We start from the raw sequence: 24,456 nt of genomic DNA on the forward strand, positions 1-24,456 counted from the left end.
ATAAACAGTATCTTCCCATGTAGTTCTGTGTGTTAGAATGCTAGGTTTGGGGGATTTTTGTTGTTGTTTTGGGTTTTTTGGGGGAGGGGGTTGGTAGATTTAATTAGTTTTATGATATAATTATACAATAACAGAATCATAAGTACTGTGCTGACCTCAATTTTGAATACCTAATGTTTTTTAATTTTTATTAGCTCTTTTGGTATTTTGTTATATGAGTTATTCTTTCTTTTCTCTTTCTTTCTTTCTCTTTCTCTCTTCCTTTCTTCCTCTCTTTCTCTCTCTCTCTCTCTCTCTCTCTCTCTTTTTCTTTCTTTCTTTTGCGTGTGGGGGAGTGTGTGTGTGTGTGTGTGTGTGTGTGTTTTGTATTGTGGCCTGGCATTGAACCTGCTGTGTTAGCCAAGGATGACCTTGAGTCAATGACTCTCCTGCCTCAGCTTTCCAAATTCTGGGCTTATAGACAGGAGTTTCTTCCCACACACAACCCTTTATGCATTTAAGGTCATACTGAATTTGGAAGTATTTCAGGCTTAGAGCAGTGGTTCTCCACTTTCCTAAGCTGTGACCTTTTAATGCCTTGTGATGATTCCCCCAGCCATAAAAATGTTTGTGTTGCTAATTCATAACTGTAATTTTGCTAGTGTTAAGAATGGCAATGTAAATATCTGATGTGTAGGTCATCTGATATGTGACCCCAGCGGAAGGGACCCACGGGTTGTAAATGGGCTAGTATTAGTATGGAGCCTGGATATTTCAGTGTCATCACTGATTTTTTTGAAGATCGGGTACTTTTGCCCTTACAACTGCTTCCACTTTCGTAGCAATAAATTCCAACCTCTTCACAAAACAGTCAGTTAACACAAACCTAGGAGCCAAAACCGTGAAGTGCACAGACGACAACAGCTAAATCTTCATGAGCTCTATGATTCCTCGCTGGGTTGTTAAAAGCACCATACCAAAAGCATGAACAGCAAGAGGTAAATGGTTCGTTGGACTTTCATACCTCAGGAGGATTTACCATGAGATGGAAAAGCCAATAGTCAGGGAAAGACCGCCAAAATCACACAACTCATAAGTGTTTATTATCTGGAGCATGCAGAGCGATTCAACAGTAAAAGGACAGCCTGTTTCAAGAAGACGCTGGGAGCTTCAACAGACGTGGCTGCAAAAGAGAATTCCAAAGAGTAACTAACAGGGTGCGAAGATTTGAAATTCCTGAGTCGTTAGAGGCCCAAATGCAAACCAAAGTGAGGGGCCTGGAGATACAGCTCAGTGGCTGTGAGCACACATTCTTCTGAGCGGACTGTGTTTGGTTTACAGCGCCCATCTGGTACATTCACAACCCCCTGCACTTCAGCTCCAGGAGAAACAGCGCCCTCTTTTGGCTCGGAGGGCACTCAGACTCATCTACGTACGCTTAACTAAAAGTCAAAATAAACCCTTTTTTAAAAAGCAAGATGAGAATCAGTCTACTCCTACTGAGATTGTTATAATAAAGGAAAAATAGCTAATGAATGTCAGTGCATGGAGGAGTGGTAACACCTTTTTGTTTCTCACAGGAGTACAAAATCATATGGCCACTGAAGGAATCTGTTCAGAGGTTCCTCTGAAGGTTAAAATGTAGTGTGGCCTTATGGCCCAGTCGGTCTGCTTTTCAACATAGACTTAAAATCAGAAGAGAGAATTCATGTTGACTTCTGAGACTTGGTACATATGGAAGTCAAACAGGAAATGACCTGTTTGTCCATCAACCAAAGAAGAAGTAGAAGAAATGTATGGTATATGATATCATATAGGAATAGACGCAGCCACAAGAAGTAATTGGTGTTTTAATATTGCCAGTCTGTTTTCTGCGATAAAATAGCATGACCATAAGCAACTTGAGAAAGACAGGGTGTATTTGGCCTTTAAATGGTACAGCACCATGAAGGAAACTCACCGAGGGCAGGAGCTGAAGCAGAGGCTGTGGAAGAATGCTGTTTGTTCGCTTTTGCGTCTATGGCTTGCCCAACCTGCTTCCTTATATAACCCAGGATCATCTGTCTAGGAGTGGCCCTGCCTGCAGTGAGCCAGGCTCTATTATATAGATGATTAACGATGAAAATAATGTCTTTCCTAGGAGACATTTCTTAGTTACGGTTCCTTCCTCGCAAATGACTCTGGCTTGTGCCATGTTGAGGGGGAAAAAATCTAAAATAGATTCCCATTCAGTACAAAATGGATATATACTTTTAAAACGTCATTCCTGTATCGCCACGACATGGGATATTGAGGTAGGAGGGTCATCCGTTCAAGGCCAGCCCAAGCTATGTAGACACAGCAGCAATCTCATTTTCAAGCTCACCTGACAATAGCCTGATTCTTCTCAATGTGGACGCCCAGCGGGATGTCACTGGTTTTGTTTGTCCGCATTAAAGAAGGAAAAGTAATGAATGACTGGCCCAGTAAAGTGGCTTAGGTCTATAATCCAAGCTGCTCCAGGAGCTGCGGCAGGGAAGGAAGTCAAGGGCCAGCTGAAGGCAATTAGAGAGACACCAGTAATCCCAGCTGTCCTACAAACCCAGACATGAAGATTGCAAGTTCAAGGCTAGCCTGGCGAATTTGGCAACAGCTTGTCTCAAAATAAAATTTATAAAAAGTAGGGATGTCGCACTGTGGTAGGGAGCTTGCCTGGCTTAGGGTTTCAACCCAAGCACTATGCAGTTTTTGAAGAAAAAAAATATTACTGTTTTTGGCTTTTGACTTTCAAAATGTCCTGTATTTTGCTTATTCTGACTTTTTTTTAATAATAAATGACGAGAAAATATAACTTGTAATATCCTGTCTGCTAATTATGTCCTTTGTCCTTAGTATTTTTTCTTGTATGGTCATGCTTTTCTGCTTTTTCGGATGCCTGTGAGTCACAAAAATGTGTGTGTGTGTGTGTGTGTGTGTGTGATGAAACCCAAGGGATTCAGAAGAAGGTGTCAGAGTCCCTGGAACTGGAATTAAAAGCAGCCCTGAGCCACCCAAAGTTGGTGCTAAAGAGTGCACTTGGGTTATCTGCAGGTGTGGTGAACATTGCTACACACTGAGCTGCCATTCCCGTCCTGACTAACGCTGTCACTGGATGTGAAGCAGCATTCATTATTTCTTGAAGGTGCCGCGTATTTTTTTTTATTCCTGTTGGTATTCCTTTCTGACCAGTGTTGTAACTTTAAAATAGTTTCAGGTTTTTAAGGTTTCCTTCTGTGCTTTCTGTGTGTCAGCAGAAGAACCTTAGTCTGTAGGCAGTTCTCTTTGGAGTGAACGTGCCGCCTGGACCATGTAACCATGGAAGGACTTTCCCCTTGAGTTGATGGGAATGTGAAGGATTGCTTACCTCGGCGTGCTGGGAAGCTGTTCAGGGTTTGTCCTCGAGGTGTTTTAGCTCACCTAGACTAGTATTCTCCACCTTTGTTCATGTGGAAGGTCATAAGAGGCGGCCACACTGGTGTATCCAACCTGTGTCCTGTAGACAGCATTTGGAAGCAGAATGCGTGTGTGTGTGTGTGTGTGTGTGTGTGTGTGTGTGTGTGTGTGTGTTTAACTCAGTTTGATAATGTGGAATAGTTGGCCACATCTGGCTACTTACTATTACCGTGAACCTTTCTCCTCTTCAATTTTTATTTAGCTACAACCTTATTCTTTTCTCAAATTCTTAACTCTATCTTCTCAGCTCTGGTACCCTTGTGTGCTCCAACTGGGTCACCCAGTACTGTGTATAGAAACTTCTCTGGCACTATCTGGGAGTATTATTCTTTGTAGACCATGGTAGCCAATGATGACCTTGAGCTCCTGATCTTCTTCCACTTCCCCCTTTCTGGGATACCATTTGTGTGTCCTCATGACTGGTTTGTGCTATGCTTGTTGGAGCTCAGAGCTTTGTTCGTGATGGGCAAACATTCTACCTACTGAACCAGGCTCCCAGATCCCAGTGCAACTTCACCTTTCCTCTCTCAGATAATGTCAGTCTACACCCCTCTTGTCTGATAGCCCCTCCTCCAAAAACAACTCTTTTCACATTGTTCTTTTTTCTTCTTCTTCTTTTTAGTTTCACTACTTTGGGGAGTCTATTGGTCCTTGTTAGTCAGCAATACTCACTACTGTGTTTTCAACTAAGACAAAAAAAATTCCCTCCAGTCTTTGACACTCATATGGTGGAATTTGTAAACACTTCGACAGTGGAAGTTTAGTCTCAAGTGATGGTAATCAAGACATCCATTTTAAATTCAGTAGGCCAAAAAGAATAAGAAAAAAAATGAAACAAACAAACCCAAACTTGATGTAGTTGCAACATTTGACTCACAGGCAAAGCTTAACCTGGTGTGCTTGGGTTTTTCATAGCAAGTATTCCCAAACCACGTTGCCAACGAAGATGTAATTGGATACAGGACGTTGAGATTGTCTTCCTCAAGGAGATGTCATAACTGGCTTAGATTAGTCATGAAGGAAAAAGTTAAGGGAAATAATTGAATATATCAATATTCATGAGGAGTTATTCAAGGGGGAAGTGTTTATACAAAATTTAATAATTGAAGAAGTTGTCAGAACTTGGGGTTTCAAGTTGAAAATTTAAGAAAATGGAGCAAGCCGGGGACAACAGATCATGCGCACCCATTACAAACACATAGAGCTCCTGTATTCAGAGAGGATCACTGCATTAACATGTGCTCCCCCAGAGACTCAGAGGCAACCAGACCAGTACCCGCAGACTGTTCTTTCTTATCCAGAATGAGTTTGCTCACAAGATAGAAAGAGAGAAGCTTCAAGGTCTTCAGTTGGTGACCTGGGCCCTCAGAAGGTTGACATGTCAAACTCAGAAGGTTTTTTACTTCTGAAATCAGTTGAAAACTGATACCACGGCTGGAAAGTATTCAGGGGGAATTTATTCCTTCCTGAGGGAGCATCAAGCCTACATTTTCCTTAGTCCTGAGACTAAGTGTTGTCTATCCACCTTAGGCAGGGTGTCTGCTTTCTTGAATGTTCTATAGATCTAAGTCGGAAACTTGTCTAGGCCGTGTCGAAAGTCTCACCAAATATCTGTGCCCCCCCCCCCAGTCATTGCCTGGTCAAGTTGACACAGAAATTAATCATCTCCAGTCCCATTCTGAAGTTGTGGGATGAATATTGAATATGGCAACAGGGTTAGACACTTTTCAACCCATGATAGCTTGTTAATTAAAAACTCGTTTTAAGATGTGAAAGTAGTTGCTTAACACTTTTAGGGTTTTGGTTCAAGAGAGACGTGGCGCATATTGGGGTAAGAGATTTATTAATTACCTCACCGACAGGCAGATAATAGCATGGTTTGAGCTCACATGAGGTTGGAGATCCCTTCTAACAGCTTTTAGAGGCGTTTCCCGTGTTTGATGGGTCATACATGGTTGGTGTTGCTCTCTGGGTATGATGGGAAGATAAGACTCCAGAGGAATGGCTTACTTTAGTTCAGGAAACCAATTTTTAGGAATGGTTGAAGCTCAACCAAAATGGAAGAGCTCTACCAGGCAAAATAGTGTGGCCCTGGATGTCAGTGGTTACAATGTGGACCTTGAAATGTTGCCTTTTCTTTTTGTGTGAAGGTGGGAGTGAGTGGAGTCAGGAAAAACTGTGGAATAAGGGCACCCAGGTGAGATTGTGAAGAGGAAGGTGAACTGGTGTGTGTGTGTGTGTGTGTGTGTGTGTGTGTGTGTATGTGTGTGTGTTAAAGGAGCTCATAAGCATAAGCAAAGTGTGCATGCTTAGCTCGAATGAAGTCCACAGATCCATCTTCTATTTAGAGAGCTTGAATTCGAGTGTTTTCCTCTTTGCCGATCTGTAATAGATGGAGAAAAGCTATTTTAGATGGTACATTAGTTGTTTCCAGTTGTCTTGATAAAAGGCCGTGACCAAGGCCATTTATCGAAGGAAGGGCTTATTTGGACGTACAACTCCTCAGGGATAGAAGTCCGTCGTGTCAGGGAGCCAGGGCAGTCCGAGTGGGACTGCGAACTCAGTAACTGGACGTTGGATGAGACCTTAAGCCCTCAAGGTCCATTGCGAGTGACAGGCTTCCCTAACAGGGCTATGCGTCCCCAAATAGCACCACCCCCTGGGGTTGAGTTCTCAAATACCGGGGCCTGTGGAAGATACTTTTCATTTAAACCACCACAGATGGATAATCAATTCTGTCGCATTGTCAAAGTAGCTGCCGAGCTAAAGCCTGTCTGGATAATCAATTTTGAAATCCCCTGTTGTCAGTAAGCTGTTAAAACAGAAATGTTACCTTCATGAGTTTAATGAGCAGCTTTGAAGGCTGCCTAGTGACAGAGATGTAGGAAAAGACAGGCTGGAAGCAGAGAGGAGACTCGAATATGCATTTAATGAAGGCATACTCTTACGGGCAGCTTCGTCCCTCCTAGAAACTGGACTTCAACTGTGTATCCCATTACTGTCTCGTGTCCTGTGGTGGATGGAGACCGGGGCCATGAGTGTTCCTGAGGAGGCCTAAGGACGTTGCCCTTTGCAGAGGAATGCTGTAATGTGATAATTTGCAGACATGGCTGAGGTAGAGATCTGGTGGCAGACATTCAGACGCTTCCACTCTTCTCTTCCTGTCAGGATGACGAGACCAGGGTCTACAGGGCATAGCTTCAGGAATGCTGCAGTGGCCTTCCGGGGAGTCTGGGACCATCCTGTCTTCCTCTCCTGCCCTCCACTGACTGCCCTCCTCCTGTACCTTACCAACCTCACCCCAACCTCCACTTTGATCCACTTCATTGGAAATGTGAATGAATCAGTGAATTTCAGGGAAATCAAAGCAAAGCGCCTTTCATTTAGGAAGTGGAAATTTTTGCCTAAACATGGATATTTTAGATACCGTTGCAAAGATTATTTTGTTTCGGAAGGTGTTATTTGTTTCCGTTTTGTTTTGGTTTTGAGAGTGTCTTATGTAGCTCAGGTTAGATTTTTGTAACTGATTTACTGCAGGCAGACCCCAGAGCTTCATGGATTCTAGGCTAGCATTCTACCAACTGAGGCACTCCCATGGTTTTGTAATGAAGGAAACCTGACGGTCCTTCCTGGAAGGAGAAAGAAACTTCAATCTGTCCTTGCATTCTATGGGTATAAATTCATAGCTGAATTTTTTTTAATAGAGGACTTTTCTTGTTTTATTTCTATTTATTTATTTGTTTATTTGTTTATTTATTTATTTAGAGATGGTTCCTTATTATATAGACTTTGTTGGCCTACAGTTCAGTATGTAGTCCAAGCTGGCCTCAAATCATTGATCTGCCTACCTATGTCTCTCAAATGACATTGTCACAGGCATGGGCCTACCTCTGCTGCTCAAATCCATTTTCTAGAGAAGACAAAAATCAAATCAAAACAAAACAAATCTGTCTCTCTGCCAAAGATCCCAGATACAAACCAAGGTATAATTCAGTCCAAGTTCCCTCTGGGGAACCAGTGTATTTATGAGTCTTGTTTACTGACGAATGAATGAGGGGTTATGGGAAAAAGCATGGATAGACATAAAGCAGCCACACTGGATGGTCTACATCATGGATGCTGGATGCTCCAAGGCTGCATAGATGGAACTTCCTTCTCTAGTCTTTCTCAGCTGATGTGCTTCTCTTCGGCCATAGATACTTAGGACAGAGTTGCACGCAACTGATTGAGAGGAGCACCTCAGTACCCTGGTGATGGAGGATCCCAGTCCTCTCCTTGAGCATCCCTCTGTGGAAGATCTTCAACAAACTCAGCTGTGGTTATATCTGCAATTGGAATAGAGCAGAATGTGTGAAATAGTTATGGCTTTGCACAACGAGTTGTCTTGTATAGTAACCCCAACACCGTGTAGCCCAGGCTTGTCTGAAATATCAGAACCTCTGTCTTTTTCCTTTTAGCAACAGCGGTTGACATAATTCTTCCAATCTGAATTAGAGTTTGCTCTTTTGTCTCAGGTCCTGGACACTTTCGCTGTCTAATTCCAACAAGAGTATGTCTTAAGTATTCAGACCAAAGACGAAATGGTAGCAACCTTTTTCTTGTCATTAGAAATCACTATGGGGAAGGGCACAGAGCTAAGTCAAGGTGTAAATGGGAGTTTAGCTCAGTTTAGTTTCCTGAACCCACATAGTAGAAGGGAGAAACCAACCCCTGACAGTTGTCTTATTTCCTTCAGGAGAAAGCTGTGGCCATCTATGTCTCCACCCATGGAGATAGACTCATTGGCACAAATAAATAAAAAGTTAATTGCTTGGAGAAATATAGAAAATTAGCATTATCGAATGCTTCTGTGGAATTATTGGGTTGGCTGTTGCCACTTGTGTCCTGTTCTAAGTCTTAGTGTCTTTCTGATCTCGTTCTACAGGATAAGGCAGAAAGCCTTCTATTACCCCATTGCATTTCAAGCTGTGGAAACACATTTCCTATCATTTTTTGTAGCACAATTGTTTTCTGTGGTTTGGATGTTTGAGAGGCACTTATGTAATTTCTGACTTGGAAAATGATTCACATTTTCAGATAATTTCAGCTATGATTTATGTTGGAACTGAGAATGACCCTAGATAGCCAAGTTATTTTCCTGGTCCTTCAGAGTAGCAAAAATGCAGGGCTTCACAAAGTCTTGCTAGTGTTGATGGAGAATGACTCAACTCTTAGTTACCTCAAAGGGAACGGGAGACTGTTTATTCTGGAGTCAAACACGAATGACCAGGTCCTAGGAAGACAGGTTCTGGACATTGTGAACACCATGTTGCGTGCGACATGGTAACAATTGGTTGAAATTTTTATAATTATCAAATAAAGAAAGCCATGAATGGAGACACCTTCTTAATATGTTGTTGTAGATCACAGGTCACAGCAAGGGTGGGAAAAACTGTTAGAGGAGTCAGTGATGATGCTTTTAGTTTTTTGATTGAGAGCAGCTGACAGTTTGCTAGGGGTACAACTTGGGAGGTATTCTCAGTCAGAAGGGTACAATGATGCTAGGTCATACTGAGAGATTGACAGTGAGTTGCTTTCCAAAGAACTAAAAATATCCCACTCTAATTTGAAGCTGGTCTGTAACATTCTAGCCCTCCATAATCAGAAAGTTCAAACATCGGAGTCATAGAGTATTTTGACCTGGTGTGGTTTTGAGACAGAGCCTCTTTATGTCGCCGCAGCTGTCCTAGAACTCATAGACATCCACCTGCCTCTTCCCCCCCCCCCCACGTGCTGGGAGCATAGGCCTGTGCCTCTACATAGATGCAGCAAGTCACAGAATCTTTAACCCAGGATCATCATTTCCCTGGGAAAGTAACACTGCCAACCTCTACTCCCTGTTTGTCTATGGCAACAGCCAGAACCTTGGGATATAGCCTTGGACATAGAGAAGTGCGTTTGCTAGGCATTGTTTTTGTTCATATGTTTCCGTGTGATGAAAACGGACCACCATGCCAAGGAAAATGCAGCAGCGAGGGGAAGGGAGGGAGGGAGTGGCAACTCCATATATACTTGGTAGAAAGAGGGTGTTGGCGTTGCTTTCTGAACGTTTTCTACCAGGTCTGGAAAGTACAATTACCTAGTGCTTAGGAACCTCATCCCTAAAAAAAGAGGAGATCTTGTGGGTAGGATCAGTAAAAACCATCACTTAGTGCTTAAGAGTTCTTACAGAAGACCAGTGTTCAGTTTCTAGCACCACATGGTGGCTTCGAGTTTTCTGCATCTCTCTTTTCAGGCCCTCTAATGCCCTCTTCTGGTGTCTGTGGGCACCAGACGTGTGTGTGTGTGTGTGTGTGTGTGTGTGTGTGTGTGTGTATAACATGAATACACATACATTGAAATAAATATATGCAAAAAGAGGAAGAAAGAGGGGTAAGATTTCCACTTACGTGGTAGAATGGGTCTAGCATGCACAAAGACCTAGGTTCCATTTCTAGCAGTAATTTAACTTGATATGACTTGAAAGATGGCTCAGAGCAAAAATTGTCATGTAAGCATGGGGACCTGGCTTTGGTTCTCCAGTGCCCACATCATGTGCATTTCTAATGTACGCGCACACATACACACACACACACATACACACACACACACACACACACACACACACACACACACACACACACGAACTGAAGTACATACTCAAGTAAGCAAAATAATTTCTGGGTGGCTTTGAGTTGCCTCAGTGGTTAAGAGCACATGCTGCTCTTGTGGGACAACCCAGTTAAGTTGCCAGCACCTTCTTCCGGTTGCTCACACCCCCCTGTAACCCTAGCTGCAATTAATCTGATACCCTTTTCTGCCCTCTCTTGGGCACTGAATACCCCTCCATAGGTAAAGAGAATTTAAAATTTTTTTCAGGTAATCAACTACACCAACCATTTCCATGTCAACACGGAATACACAAGGCTCTATTATTCATAAATAAAAAAAAGAGTGAACCAATGATAAAATATGGAAATGGTGTGCTCAGTGCGCTGGCCGTTGTGGGCAACCTCTGATGCTAAGATTCTCCGTGTGTGCCGTCTACAGGTTTAAGCAGATCCCAGTGCGCCCTTAATGTACAGGAGGCTCTAGCGCCTCTTGTTCCCTGTGTCTATCAGTCTGTGTGCACCCATGTGTGCGGAAGCTGGGTGATAAGGCAGGGTGCTTAAATGCTTTGTTGTATTATGTTAATTCCTCAGCAGTGCAATCAAATTCATGTCGTAATTAAAGCTGTCAGTTGGAAGGCAAGCCAATCGCTGCGAGAGCACAGCATAACAAATGAACTGAAATGATTTCGCGTGTAGCTATACAATGCTTCACCAGGCATGAAATTAAATAAGTAATTTGATGTTGACATCAGAAATTGAAATGATACCCACTGTTCCCTCATTCAGTCAGACCTTCATAAACAATGTCCGGAGCAAACATGCACAACAAAGCCCTCCTCTGCACCCGCTCCCCAAGTAATGCACAATATATATGCAAAACGAGCATATCGGCGCTGGCTTAGACCTCAAGGATGTAATTTGCTTTGGTATACAGTGCGATGATAGGCGCGGAGGGGGTGGGAAGCTCGCTTTGGAGTGATCCTTCTCTCCTTTTGGGATGAAACATTTTCAGAAAGCAGGGTGAATGAAATCTACAAATCCCCCTGCCTCTCTGTCATTCATTCTAAAATGAGTTTGTTTCCTAGAGGCAGGACTCCGGGCTGGTAGAAAGCTAACTGGTCTTCTACCATTGCCTGCTGTAACAAGGGCTGGGAGTCCAGAAAAGAGGTGACATTGTCACATGGTCAGCCACTGCTATAAGCAGTCTCCATGACTACAGTGGGTGGATTGAAAACATACACACACTCACTCTCTCTCTCTCTCTCTCTCTCTCTCTCTCTCTCTCTCTCTCATAGAACCAAGGACAAAGCAGGGTTTTGTTGTTTATTGGTTGTTTGTTTGTGTGTGTGTGCACGTGCGCAAGCGTGTATGTCTATCACAGGTATATAGGTTCTCAGGAAGAACAGAGAGGATATTGGATCCACAGGTCCTGGAGTCAGAGGTGGTTTTGAACCACCTGATGTGGGAGGTGGGAATTGAACTTCGATCCGAAGAGAGCTATTTAGCCTTTTAGCAAGGTTTGTTATAAACTCAGATCACATACCCAACCTAACTTATATCGCGCTTGATCCCTCTGAACTTGCAGGAAACAGCAAGGTGAGAAAATCTTGCTCTAGGGATGTTGTGAAGCACGCTATTCTTGCTTGAGTGTGATATAGTCAGAAAGCCATGCACTCTTCTCCTAGGTTGGAATGCAGAATGTCCCCCTCAGGCCCATGTGTTTGAATAATTGGTCTAAGACTGGTTCTGCTGTTTTAGGTGACAGTGGAACCTTTAGGAGGCAGACCATTTGCTCTATACGAAGAGTCTCGCTAAGGGTTGTCCTTGGCGTTTTATAGGTTGTCTGTACTTCCTGTCCAACCTCTACTTTCGGACTGCTGGTGCAGTGACATCACCGCCTTCTGACATGCTGTCCTCACTATGATAAACTTTATCCTCAAAGTGGGATCTGAAATAAATCCTCCCTTCTTTAAGTCGATTTTGTCAGGTGGTTGGTGACAGTGAGGAGAGGGGTAACTTCATAGACCCGCTTGGCTCACAGTCAACAGAAAGCTTATCTGTGGTGGATGCAAAGATGTTAAAATCTCCTTATCCTCTTCTGTCGCCAACAATCCACCTATCTATACGTTGATCACTTCCTCCCGCATGTCTGCAGTCCACGTTGTGTGGCAGACATGGTGAATAGGCACATGGTCCCCTCCTGCCTGCTGTTTAAGGCATAGGAGATTGACTGTGTTATGGAGCGGCTGACTCTTGAATGGCGGCGTGGTTCAGGCTTCTCTGTGCCGGTGAGGGCAGCGTAAAGCTACTGAGCTAGGAAGGAAAGATTCCGGTCAGGTTGTTTTCTGGCTTATTTGGTGACTCCCTCGCCCGCAAAGAGGACAGCAAATGTTAAATAATGTCTTAGGCCAGGTGTTAAAGAAAACATATAAACTAAAGTGATCCAGGCCTAGGGCTGTGTCTTTATTGGTGGAGTGTGCTTGACTAGCATGCGTGAGGCCCTGGCAGTGTTGAAACCAGGTGTTGTCACAGACTTCTGTTGTCCCTACACTCAGGAGAGGGATTCGAGGCTATCCACAGCTGTACTGGGAGATACAGGCTAGCCTAGACTGCAGAGACCCTGTCCAAAAACTGGGTACAAGGCTGGGCAAATACTGGTTCCTGGCAAAACAGAAAGCCCTTCATTTGATCACTAATGTTCCATAAATGAGTGTAGTGTTGGGGGAGGAAGGGACTGGGGAGATGACCCATTGGTTGAGAGTCCTTGCTTTCCTCAATGGGGATCCTAGCATTCTCCTCGGGAAGCTCACAGTTGCCATTGACTTTAGTTCCACAGGATCCAATCCCCTTTGACTTCCTTAGGGCATCTCAATACACATCGTACACATGAACTACTGCAGGCATGCATATATGCACTTGGAAGGCAATAAAAAGACGTACAAACCCACTCCCTAGTCATACTTTGGCCTCTGTTTTCCTCACTACTTTATACCCTGAGTTCAATTTGGAATTATTGATTTTCAGTTGGTTCACTGTGTGAGAGCTGTGGCATTCTGAATTGGTATTATCGAGACAAAAACTGCTTCCCTGTGCCCACGGATTCTTTGCATTTTAGTCAACTAATTATGTTTACAAAATGTCTAATTTTTGCACAGTGCCAAGTGTGTGCTAACCGAAGCCTTCGGGGAATAAACTGGCAAGTAGGTCATATACCAAAAAGTCATCCAAACCCATTGGGTCTTTTATTTTCAAGTCAGTCTGGGCGTTTTTCCTCTTGCCTGCCTCTCTGCGGCCACAAAACCAAATAGCTTGAGACTCGGGCCTTGAATGTCAGGAAGTCGGGGAGGCAGGCTGCCACGTGCCTGTTTAGTCTCAGTGCAGGGCGAAATGCCATCATTAATTCATTACCCAGCTGCCTGTCAAATAAATTGGCAATTACGTCCACCGCAGAAGCTCGGAATCCAGTAAATAGCACGTTAGCATCTCTGAGTCGCTGAGAGATAGAGAGGGGGAAATATCAGGCAACAGTGTCTGTGTCTCCGCAGCAGATGACAAGGGGCCTCATGCTCGGGCATGTGATGGTGTGATGAAAAACTCACAAAGGGCTGGTAATGAGCTGTGTGGATGGGAACATGTTAAGAACGGCCACTGACTTTTCCATTCTGTGTCTGTGTTTCCTTTGCAGAGTTCAGCTCCTTCCAGCTTGGGGACAGGCTACTTCGTAAGTCCACCTCCACTTCCACCTGCGCACCTCCTCTTGCCTTCAGGCCACTCCTATCACAAATGCTCATGGCAGTGTGAAAAAATGACACCCAAGGAACCCCCCTCGCTCCTAACGAGCTCACTGATTGCCGCCCTTTCATTGAGAATCGTTTTATTTCTGAAGGGTTTAACCTGTTGGGCCTTGAGGATCAGGAGGCATCTGCCTCGGTGGGGCACTTAGAGAGCTTAGGAGATGTGGGGGAACGCGATTGCTCTTGCCAGCCAAATTCATAACTCCTGAGCTGTTTGACTTCTTCGAAGGACTCGGAAGAGCTTCCGTGTGCCCAGTGTCTTGCTTCACTGTTCCTGTTAGCCCATGGTGAGGGGCGGTGGCATTCCAATAGTGTTTCCCTCATACTCGGCTGGTAGCTCTTTCTAGCTTTTAAGCCAGCAATCACCACACCCCTCTGTTTAGCCAATAGAGATGCACTATATGCTTTGTGGTCCTTATACTCTGGTCTGCGGGGAGGGCCACTGATGGAGGACATATATTTCTGGGATTATTACACTATCTTTCATTCAAAGACAGAGAAATGGTTGCTTCATTAAACTTTTATAACAACATTTTCCTTCGTGGGTTCAGTATCCCTTCTCAAGATAGGAATGAGGAAGAATTACAAACCAGCATCATTTCCACAAGATAGCATAGCATCGTGTGTGATAGTATTACAGGGACTCGACTGTGCTCTGACGAAACACTCGATACCATAATACCCAACACTGAACACATGCTACGAAATATGGTCAGTACATAACAATGTAGTTCTGCTGCTTTAAACTCCGCCCTTTTGACATTGCTAGCCAGGCGTCTTTTGACTCATGTCTCTCTGACTGTCTTCCTGGTTGGATCACGAAAATGATTTCAATGAATATTGAGTCTTTCCTAAGTTTGCCCCAAAAGGCACGCTCTCCTGGCCCTATCATCCAAGGAGAATGGTAAGGATGTCTCTGGCCCTGCATCAGACAGTTAGCACACTCATGGCGGCTCTGTGCAGCGGGCCTGAATATTCATGCTCACAGGAGGAGCAGGATGCACTAGGTGTCTTGCTTCAGCAGTTGAAAGAACAGACGTGGTCCCATCTGCCATCTCTTCACACCAGGCTGGGTGTGGGCTGCGATGCTGGAAGTAAGATCCGCAGGCTGTGGTGCCTGCTCTCCCTGCTCTCTCTCCTCACCCCACCTCCTTTTTAGAAAACGGAGCCAAAGCCACCACCGTCGCCGCGTTCAGTTGCAGCCTGAACTTTCTATTGCCATTTGTAGAGTCAGTGAGATTACCCTGAAAGGAGCCCACCATTTCAAGAACTGACATTTTGTTCTGCTTTTGACCTCCTTAGTTTTTGGAATGCTTTTATTATCTAGTGATGAATTCGGTAACTAGCGACTCCTCGATTAGGATTTGGAAGTGTTTTTATTTTTGTTATCATTATTTTTTTTTAATGCTGGGACAACTTCAGTTAGCTCTGTAGACTCAACTCCATTTGCTCAAGCTGCTTTGGTAACATCAACTTACTTTTCTTATCTCAAGAGCTGTCACGTTATTAGCGTACATGGAGAAGATGCATACCAGATGTCTGTTCCGCTCTCAGCTATGATAAAAATGCCCCTCTGCGGAATGTGTTTCCAATACCACAGTGTGCTGTTATCACCCTGCAAAATCCTTAGTGGGGTTGCCAAGCCCTCCTCAAAACTGGGCTCTGGTGCCAGTGCCATTCCAACAGTATCACATGTAGGGCTCGAATTCTGGAACTGACTTCCCCGTTGGTTAGTTTCTTGCTTTTAAATGGAAGTAATGTGTTTACCGATGCTTCTGTGATTGTCCCATCACCCCCACCTGAGACGTATTGTTTACAATGTGCTGTATATTGCTCAGTCTGTGAAGGTGAGTCAGTATCAGGTAGAGTCCCATAGCAATTTTTTTCTCATTAATTGCCTTTGATGACTCTTTGAAATGTGGAAATCACTACACATAAGCTAATTCTTCTCATGAAATCATGAACTGTCGGTTTTGGACAGGCTAAACTCCCTTACCATTGAAGCTTAACAAGAAGAACTGCTTTATCAAACACTCTTATTTTCTTCAGTATCCCTCCTCATTCCAGAACCTTCTGCTTGCTTTCCTGTCCTATAGTAGAGGTTTCAGTAAAGTAAGGTGAAAGTCCAGATGTTTTGCTCGTTCATGAAGCAGATACTCTATTCCATGCCTCATGGAGTCTGTATTTACGTGTCGGTGATGTGTGTGCCGTTACCGATACCTGCCCAAAGGGACAAACCCAAGAGTGCCTGTACTTCTCCCTCAGTTCTTCCGCTGCGTCGGTCTCATTTTTCCGAAGGGCTTTGAAGAAGCCTTTGTTTTTGATCTGGTTATATTTGTTTATGTCTTCCTGGTTTTGTGTTCCAAAGATGTCTGCTTAGGTCTGTCAGTTTTCCAGTCTATGCAGAAGATTTGAGAGACGGGAACAGCAGTGAAGAAAAACTATTTACATAAGCATATTGCAAAGGGTTCTCAAAGCGGACAAAATAGAGGAGGATTGGAACAGACTGCACGGTTGGGGGAGACTCTGAATACTCTCTCTCTCTCTCTCTCTCTCTCTCTCTCTCTCTCTCTCCCCTCTCTCCTCTCTCTCTCTCTCTCTTCCCTTTCTCTCTCGCTTCTCTCTTTCCTCTCTCCTCTCTCTCCTCTCTCTCTCCTCTCTCTCTCCTCTCTCTCTCTCCTCTCTCTCTCTCCTCTCTCTCTCCTCTCTCTCTCTCTCCTCTCTCTCCCTCTCTCTCTCTATCTCTCCCCTCTCTCTCCTCTCTCTCCCCTCTCTCTCCCCCCTCTCTCCCCCCTCTCTCCCCTCTCTCTCTCTCCTCTCTCTCTCTCCCCCTCTCTGTCTCTCCTCTCTCTCCTCTCTCTCCTCTCTCTCTCCCTCTATCTCTCCTCTCTCTCTCTCTCTCTCTCTCTCTCTCTCTCTCTCTCTCTCTCTCTCTGTGCAAACATATCCCCTGCTCAGTTCATATTCTAAATATAAATGAAATTATAGGCAACTTGGAATCAATTTGCTGGGTTTTTCTTTCCCTTTTGGCAAGCATCCTGAAACTTGTTGGAGTGTGCACTGGGTTTTCTTTTTGTTTTTTAAACGTCAGCTCACTGAATACATTTTCTGTTTTGACTTAAACAGTTCTGGATCTCTCTTTTCCGAGACATGTAGTCAAAAATTTCCCTCTGAATAATGTGTAACGAAGTCCAATGCGGCAGAATGATTCGTGTGAGTAGTCGTTTGACCTTGGGCCGGGTGTGTGATATATCTGTTTCTCCTTCACCACCCACCTAATAGAGTTGTGAATCTTCACCAAATGACATAATTAATGTGCACAGTTAATGGTAAGCAATAAAATGTACCTTTGAGGGGTTTTTTTCTAAAGGTATTTCATTGTTTTTAATTACCCAAATGTGTGCGCCTTTGTGGGTAAATGTGTGCACAGCAGTGTCAGTGCTCATGGAGCCCAGAAGAGGGAGTCAGATCCCTGAAGCTGGAGTTGCAGTTGTCGTCAACTCCTGTTGTATGTGCACAAGCGGTACTCACAAACCACGACGTTATCTCTCCATCCTCTAAGGGTATCTGCTTTTCACATACAAATGAGTAGAGAAACGTTGTGTCAAGCAATGATGTAGTGTTGCAGCAGAGGGCTCCACTAGGTTAAACCAGATAAAAGTAGAGCTTTGCCATTCATACCCAGAGTATTGAAGCATTTTATGTCCCTTCCTGTAACTTTCATGGCGTCTCGACCGTGTGTCCGATTGTACGCCTATCACTCGCTGTGTCTGGACATTAGACATGGGGGGTTTCAATTGTCACCCCGTGATGGTGTTGTTGGAGTGACCTCTTCTCTGGGCGGTCTAGGCATGAGACTTGTTCCCTTTAATCTGTTAATGTTCCTTATCTGTCTTCTCCTGCTGGGGTTTTGAAGCATGTCAAGGCCACTTAGCATGTCTGAGGTTTGGGCTGGCAGTTAAGGAAGAACTGTTCAGTAATTCAGACTTTAAGACACTGGTAGTCGTAGGCATTCTTTTGTGATGCCAAAAGGAAATGTTCTTTGAAGGAATGATCACAGTCAGGAGAGAGACAACACTTCTTCAGAACCAGGGAGCCTACCATCTCTGCCTTCCTGGCACTGGGATTGTAGACATGTTCCACCAAAACTTATTTATATGGGTGCTGGGGATCTGAACTCAAGTCTTCATGCTTCTGTGGATAACACTTTTCTTTCTGATCCATCTTCCAAGCCCCTGAAGCTGTGTAAGTGCTGGAGCCCGTGTACCTGCAGTTAGGAGATTTACTTCCCTGACTGAGCTTAAGCTCTTGTGAAAGGGACTTAAAACCCTCCTAGATCAGGGACAAACATTATGCCTGCTTCTCCGAATGATATTCTGCCTCCTTACGGTCTTGGGTGTCTCAGGACAGCTGCCTCATAGCTGGGGTCTCGTTTCTCTAGCTCCAGTGATTATACTTACATTTGTGGCTCGCTAATTGTTGGTCCTTCAGTTCTCCAGGAAAGCAACCCACAGATGCCTTATGGTTCATTCTATAGGCGAGCGGGATTGTAAAGCATCACACTTCCTCCGATGGAGTTTGTGTAATTACTGCTGTCGTGTATATTACTCAAATTGCGAGGGTAGTTCTGGGAGCAGGTACAAACTGCAGCATGGTGACCTTGTCTCATTCCTGGTTTTTAAAATATAGACCCTTGAAAAGTCTTTGGTCATTTGTTATAGTTTGTGTAATTCTTTGTATTTCTAAAGTTTAACATAAATGCATGATTAAATACATTAATAATTTTTTAGATTTTTTTTTGTTTTTATTTTCAATTGTGTTACTGTATAATTTCCATTCTCCCTCTAGGTCCTTCTATATCTCTCCCCTATCATTCTGTCACAAATTCATGGCCCCTTTTTCGTGAATTACTATTGTGCTTTTATATTATAACAAATAAATATATAAATATCTGTTGAAACCATTTAGCATTGCTTCCTCCAATGTGTATGTTTTTAGGGCCGATCATTTGGTGTTTTATAACCAATTAGGGAGCTCATCCCCATGAAGGCTTTAAGCTCATATTTTCCCTCCCTCCCTCCCTCCCTCCCTCCCTCCCTCCCTCCCTCCCTGTTTTTCTCTTTCTCTGCCTCTCAGCAATTTTGAATTGGTGGTAGCCATTCATTTAGGGCTGGCGCCCTGTGTGATTTCCCTGTCTTTGCTGGTATATGAACTAATGTTGCATTTGTTTGGGTCTTACCTAAGTGGCCATTCTGTTGAGGCATCACGGGTGAACCCTCCCTGGCACATTCAGAATACATAATCTGAAAACAGACATCTTGGTTCTCTAGCTCCTACAGTCTTTCTGCCCCTCTTCCTTGATGTTGCTGAGACATGGACACAGCAGTGTGTCAGAGATGTTTCCATTGGGTCAGGGAACCGCAAGGGCAGATGCTTTCTGCATGTTGACTGGGTTAGGGTTAGGGTTAGGGTTAATTATTTCCATCTGCCTCACAAATGATCTTTGATGGAAAGTGGGAGCTACACGTGTCCTTGGGTTTACGGGTAAGCCTTATAACAGAGTTAGGAATTTTATTGATTTAGGGGAGTGACAGTAACAGGTTATACTCTATGTCCTCTGCTCTTACTAGCCACGGGTAGTTGATTTCCAGAACCATGTGTGATCCCTGCTCTTGCCTGATTCTATCTGATTACCAGCCCACACATCACGTAGCTGATGAGTATCTATACTTCAGCTCAATCCGAAGCCCTCATCTAGCCTTAGTAGGCATTGACTTAACACATGCACTTTCCCACCCAAACACACACACTGAGATACAATTGAAAATAAAAATAAATATTAAAAAGAACAGATAGCATAGCAAAAAGGATTTGGGTTGATTATATCATTTTATGGTAGAAGGCAGATTAGTGCTTTTGTTTCACTTGTAAATGTTCCCCCCAAAGGATGCGTCGATCCCTGGGTCACAAACTCTTTGTGCTATTTGGAAGGTTCTAGAAGCTTTAGGAGCCAAGCCTTGCTAAAGAAAGTAAATTGTGTTTAGCTATATTTATGTACTTGGGGCACCTGTGCTTATGCCTGCCGTTCTCTTCTTTCTCTGTCTTTGTCTCTCTCTCTCCCTCTCCCTTTCCCTCTCATCATCCTGAAAGGAAGTTTGTTCCACACAGTGGAGCCAATATGATGCACAAGTTCCCTCCGGACCCAGATATATGGTCAAACGTGCGAAGTTCAGAAACATCAAAGCCCAACGAATCCTTCCTCACTTAAGTTGCTCTACTGAAATGTTTGATCACAATGGTTTAAAAATAATTGACTCGTGACAGTAGTGCACACAGTTCAGCTGGCAAGGTGTTTCTTAGCATGTGCAAAGCCCTGGTTTCTGTCACTCAGCACCTCAGAACCAATACAATGTCAGATGCCTACAATCCCAGCAGTCGGCAGATTGAGGCAGGAAGTTCACAAGCTTAACACTATCCTCAGTTAACTAGAGAGTTCACCGACAACCTGGGCTTCATGAGACCCCCCTCCTGCACACAGAACAACCTAATTGGTAGGAGTACTGACTGACGAGACGTGTGTGACACGGGCAGGACGAGTCAGTGAGTGGGAAAGAGACGAGGAGGAAGTGAATTTACTCACCTGTTAAAAAGGAAAAGAGCAAAACCAGGGGGCTCTTTTGACTGCATTGGTTTCCCAAGATAAAAAGATAGGAAATAATAGATAAATAACAAACAAATAGGTAGTTTGGGCATAAAATATGTGTTTAGCAATTCAAGTGTTTATTTGAAAATAATTTCAATATGTGAGATATCACCTATACTTTCTAAGTCTTCTTACTGCTGTCTAGACACATGATTATCTTCTGTTCCTATTGGGGACAATTAGTCACATTTCCTCAGGAAAGATACTCAGCCATCAAGTTCCACCCCAACCCCAGGTGGCCAAATTTTTGAACTTTTAGTTTTTAAAATACTTCCAGAGGGTTGGAGAGTTAGCTTAGCAAATGGCAGTGTTGGCTCCGAAGCCTGAGTTCAATCTCCTGGTCCCACACGGTAAGGGGGTAATACTGATTCTCGTAATCTGCTCTATGACACCAGCACACCTGCTCCTAGATGATCTCCATCTTGTCAACTTAATGGTCAGTGCTGGCTCTCAACGCTGCCTGTAGGAAATCTTGGCATGGAATGTTGGCAAGTCCATTAAAGAGTGAGGTGACAGTTTACATACTCTTCACGAGTGTGGGTAAATAGCTATTAGCCCCATGTTTCTCAGAGATCTGAGGAGGCAAAATCGTTTAGGAGAATAGAGAATTAAGAAGCTACTAATGAAGAAACTTGCTAATGGGACATCAGCTGTGATACTTCGTGTCTGGGCTGTAGGACCAGTGATGTCTGTCACAGCAGCCCAATACTTCCTGTTGACCCTGCTGCCACTACATGCTGTCATTGTAGTCACAGGAATACAGGGGCAGCGTGACACCCTGAGTACTACCCCATAGCCTCAGATACGTATTGACGTGTCAGGCCTTTCTGTGGAGTTAATGTTCTTTCATTTGTTATTAAGAATTTATTCATCATTAATGGGCATTCTGTGTTTTTCTCACACTAAATTTTGCTCACGTAGAAATGTGTATTTATAGAAAAATTATGTTTGTTGGCTTCTCCTATTGTATAGCTAGATGATCTGGTAAGATCTTTGTCTCAGAGGACTCAGTCCCAGAGAGGACAGCTTGTCAATGCATCAAAAAAAAATGCCCTTAAATTTGTAGATGTTCGTATCACATAAATGTTCAGTAAGTGGATACAAGCTATATTATATACCACATAAGTCACAAGCAAGATCCTTCTGTTTGCTCTGTGCACCTACACACACACACACACACACACACACACACACACACACACACACACACACCACAACCACAACCACACATACATACACAGACAACCACACACACACAACCACACACACAACCACACACACACACACACACACACACACACACACACACACTCCATGCCTTTCCTACGCATTGCATGAGAGTCTTAGAGTTTGGTGAACCACCTAGAGTATTGTTGTGAGCACCATTAGAACACACATCTGGGCCTTGTTAACGGGAGAAGTGCTGGTTTTGCTCTGAGTGTCACATTCTCCTGAAGTCAGCACTGACTGTAAACAAGAGTTATTGGAGGTGCTGATAGTTGGAGGTTCTTCACACTCCCAGTCCTTGCCTTCAGAAGACAAACATTCAAGGTGCGTTTTGCTCATACAGAACTGTTTATCCATTTAGACTAACAGTGTTGTTTTAGCAAAAGCACCTTGGTGGCATGCTATTAAGATACAGCACAGTTAATAAACTGTCAGGTCCTGTACCCATATGCTCTGGAAGACCAGCAATCTCCCAAGGACTGGTGCTATAAATCTCTCCTAACAAACCTTAATTCACTTAGTAGACTAATGAATGAGCTCCGCTTTTCCTTTAGTAATTAGCCCCACTAAAAGTCATGTTTAAAGTGATGTTCTTCATACTGTATTAATGGCCGTTCTGCAGTCCTTGATTAGGAAACAAAATAAATAAGAACCATAGACTTCTCTAATAGACACTGTGGGTAATAAATCCTGGTGACTTGGGAATAATGGCTGTTTTCATGGAGGTGACAACTGTCTGTCAGGACTTGTAAGCTGTCACTTGGTGTGGTGTCATAAAGCAGAATGACCTCCCATTCAAAGAGCTGCCTCAGATTTTTAAGGACACTTGAAAAACAGGAAAGCACATCAGCCCTGATTCCTGCAGCACTCTTAATACTTCGTCTTAAACTCTTATCAAGACTGAACACCGTGAGTGCTCCCAATGTACATCTGAAGGAAACTGGAACAGGAAACACAGGCGCACCTCAAGAACTTACCTCAGTTAAGATACACATATGTTTGTACTATGCAAAGTGTTATTGGTTTTTATTTTTAATGAGGAGAAATTCTACTTTAATTATTGTATGTGTATATGTATATATGTATGTATATATGTATATATTGTATGTGTATATGTATATATATGTATATATGTATATATATATATATTTATTTGTTTATATATTTGAGTCCAGTTGCCTAAAGAGGCTAGAAGAGGATTTCAGCTTCTCTAGAGCTGGAGGGACGTAGTTGTCGCCACCTGACATGTATGTTGGGAACTGAATTAGGTCTTCTGTAATGGAAATAAGTGTTCTTTACCACCAAGCCCTCTCAGATTCTTTATTCCAGTTCCAGTTCTCAATGAGAGTATTTTCCTTTTTGATATAGGTATAGGGTTGTATCCTAGGAATAATACTTGTGGTACATACAGCATTGCTAAGGAAGATTAGAGCCCTGGTTGAGCTAACGATACCAAAGGACATCAGCATTTCAACTCTAAACCCAAGCCTTCAATGTATTCTGTTCTGTTAGTATTTTTAGTTTGTTTATGTGCCATATATGTATGTTTTCTTGATGCAGCATCTCCCATATCCCAGGCTGGCCTGGGACTTGCCGTGTGGCTGAGGATGATCTTGAGTTTCTGATCGTCCCTCTCCCCAGAGTGCTGGGATTACAGGTGTGTGCAGCACTGCACTCTGTGTGTGCAAGGCTAGAAGTCAAGCATAGAGCTTCATGTGTGCTGGGTAGGAGCTCTCCTAACTGAGCTGTGTGCCCAGTCCTTTTGAGTGTAAGAGAAATTTTGAAATACATACTTAAGAGCTTTGCAACCCAACTGTATTGTGTTGTTCTTATATCTCCTTGGGGTGGGGCATGAGCATTAACAGGAGGATTTTCTAGAAGTAACTGTTTCTTGTATTAAGCATTTGAACCTCGTGAAGAAATGGAATCCCGAGTTCCTCATGTGCAGAGGCATCATTCACACCCGTGGCATTATGATCAGAAATGTCTGCGTTTCAATTTCCTTAGTAAAGCATGCCTGCTATTGTGGTTCCTATAGCTTGAGAGTTATAGACGTTCTGGCAATGCAGATGCCTCCCCATGCGATTTTATTCATGGAAAACTACCCCTTTTTTTCCGGCAAGTGAAATTTATTCCTTAATACCTGGAACTTCTATGTATGCAATTTTTCTTTAAGCGTCAGATAGCTATTTTAAAATTTTTATTGCGGACTCTGTTCATGAGGCTGACTTTATTAAATTTAAGCTCATTCTTTTCTTTCACACATTCAGAAGTGACGCATCATGTACGTTTTATTGTTATTTTCAGCTATTTTGTGTACTCGATGTGTATTTTCAGGTGTACAGAGTCACGGCGTGTGTGCAATGATCAGAGAAAAGGTGTGGGCATTTAATCATCTCCTACCTTTGCATGGGTTTTGGGGAATGGATCCACATCAGACTTCTGCAGCAGACAGTTTTACCTGTCGAGCAATCTTACCAGCTTTGCTTTAAGTCAAACAAGCAAATCGTACTGTGTCCAGTTGGGGTGAGGGAGGAGACACACACAGACTTGTCTGTCTCTCCGTAAGCACATTCGGAAAATAACTATAAGGTGGATTCTCTCTTTCTTCCTCTATGCTTTCTCCTACATGTAGAACTCATGGTTGCTCCTC

General features: G+C 43.5%; 1 protein-coding gene across 8 annotated transcripts in view; it reads left to right on the forward strand.

Annotated features, from left to right (window-relative positions):
• Positions 1-24,456, forward strand: part of Auts2 (activator of transcription and developmental regulator AUTS2) — a 1,090,556-nt gene that overhangs the window by 477,043 nt on the left and 589,057 nt on the right. For all 8 annotated transcript variants that reach the window (XR_015633985.1, XR_015633986.1, XM_087578369.1 and 5 more), the window contains 1 exon segment: positions 13,765-13,800. Coding sequence is in view for 6 of the 8 variants with exons in the window: in XM_087578369.1 (XP_087434495.1) it covers positions 13,765-13,800 (36 nt within the window). In the remaining 2 variants the exon portion in view is untranslated.

This window comes from Rattus norvegicus, chromosome 12 (assembly GCF_021556685.1).
Source record: "Rattus norvegicus strain SHRSP/BbbUtx chromosome 12, alternate assembly SHRSP_T2T, whole genome shotgun sequence".
Taxonomy (NCBI): domain Eukaryota; kingdom Metazoa; phylum Chordata; class Mammalia; order Rodentia; family Muridae; genus Rattus; species Rattus norvegicus.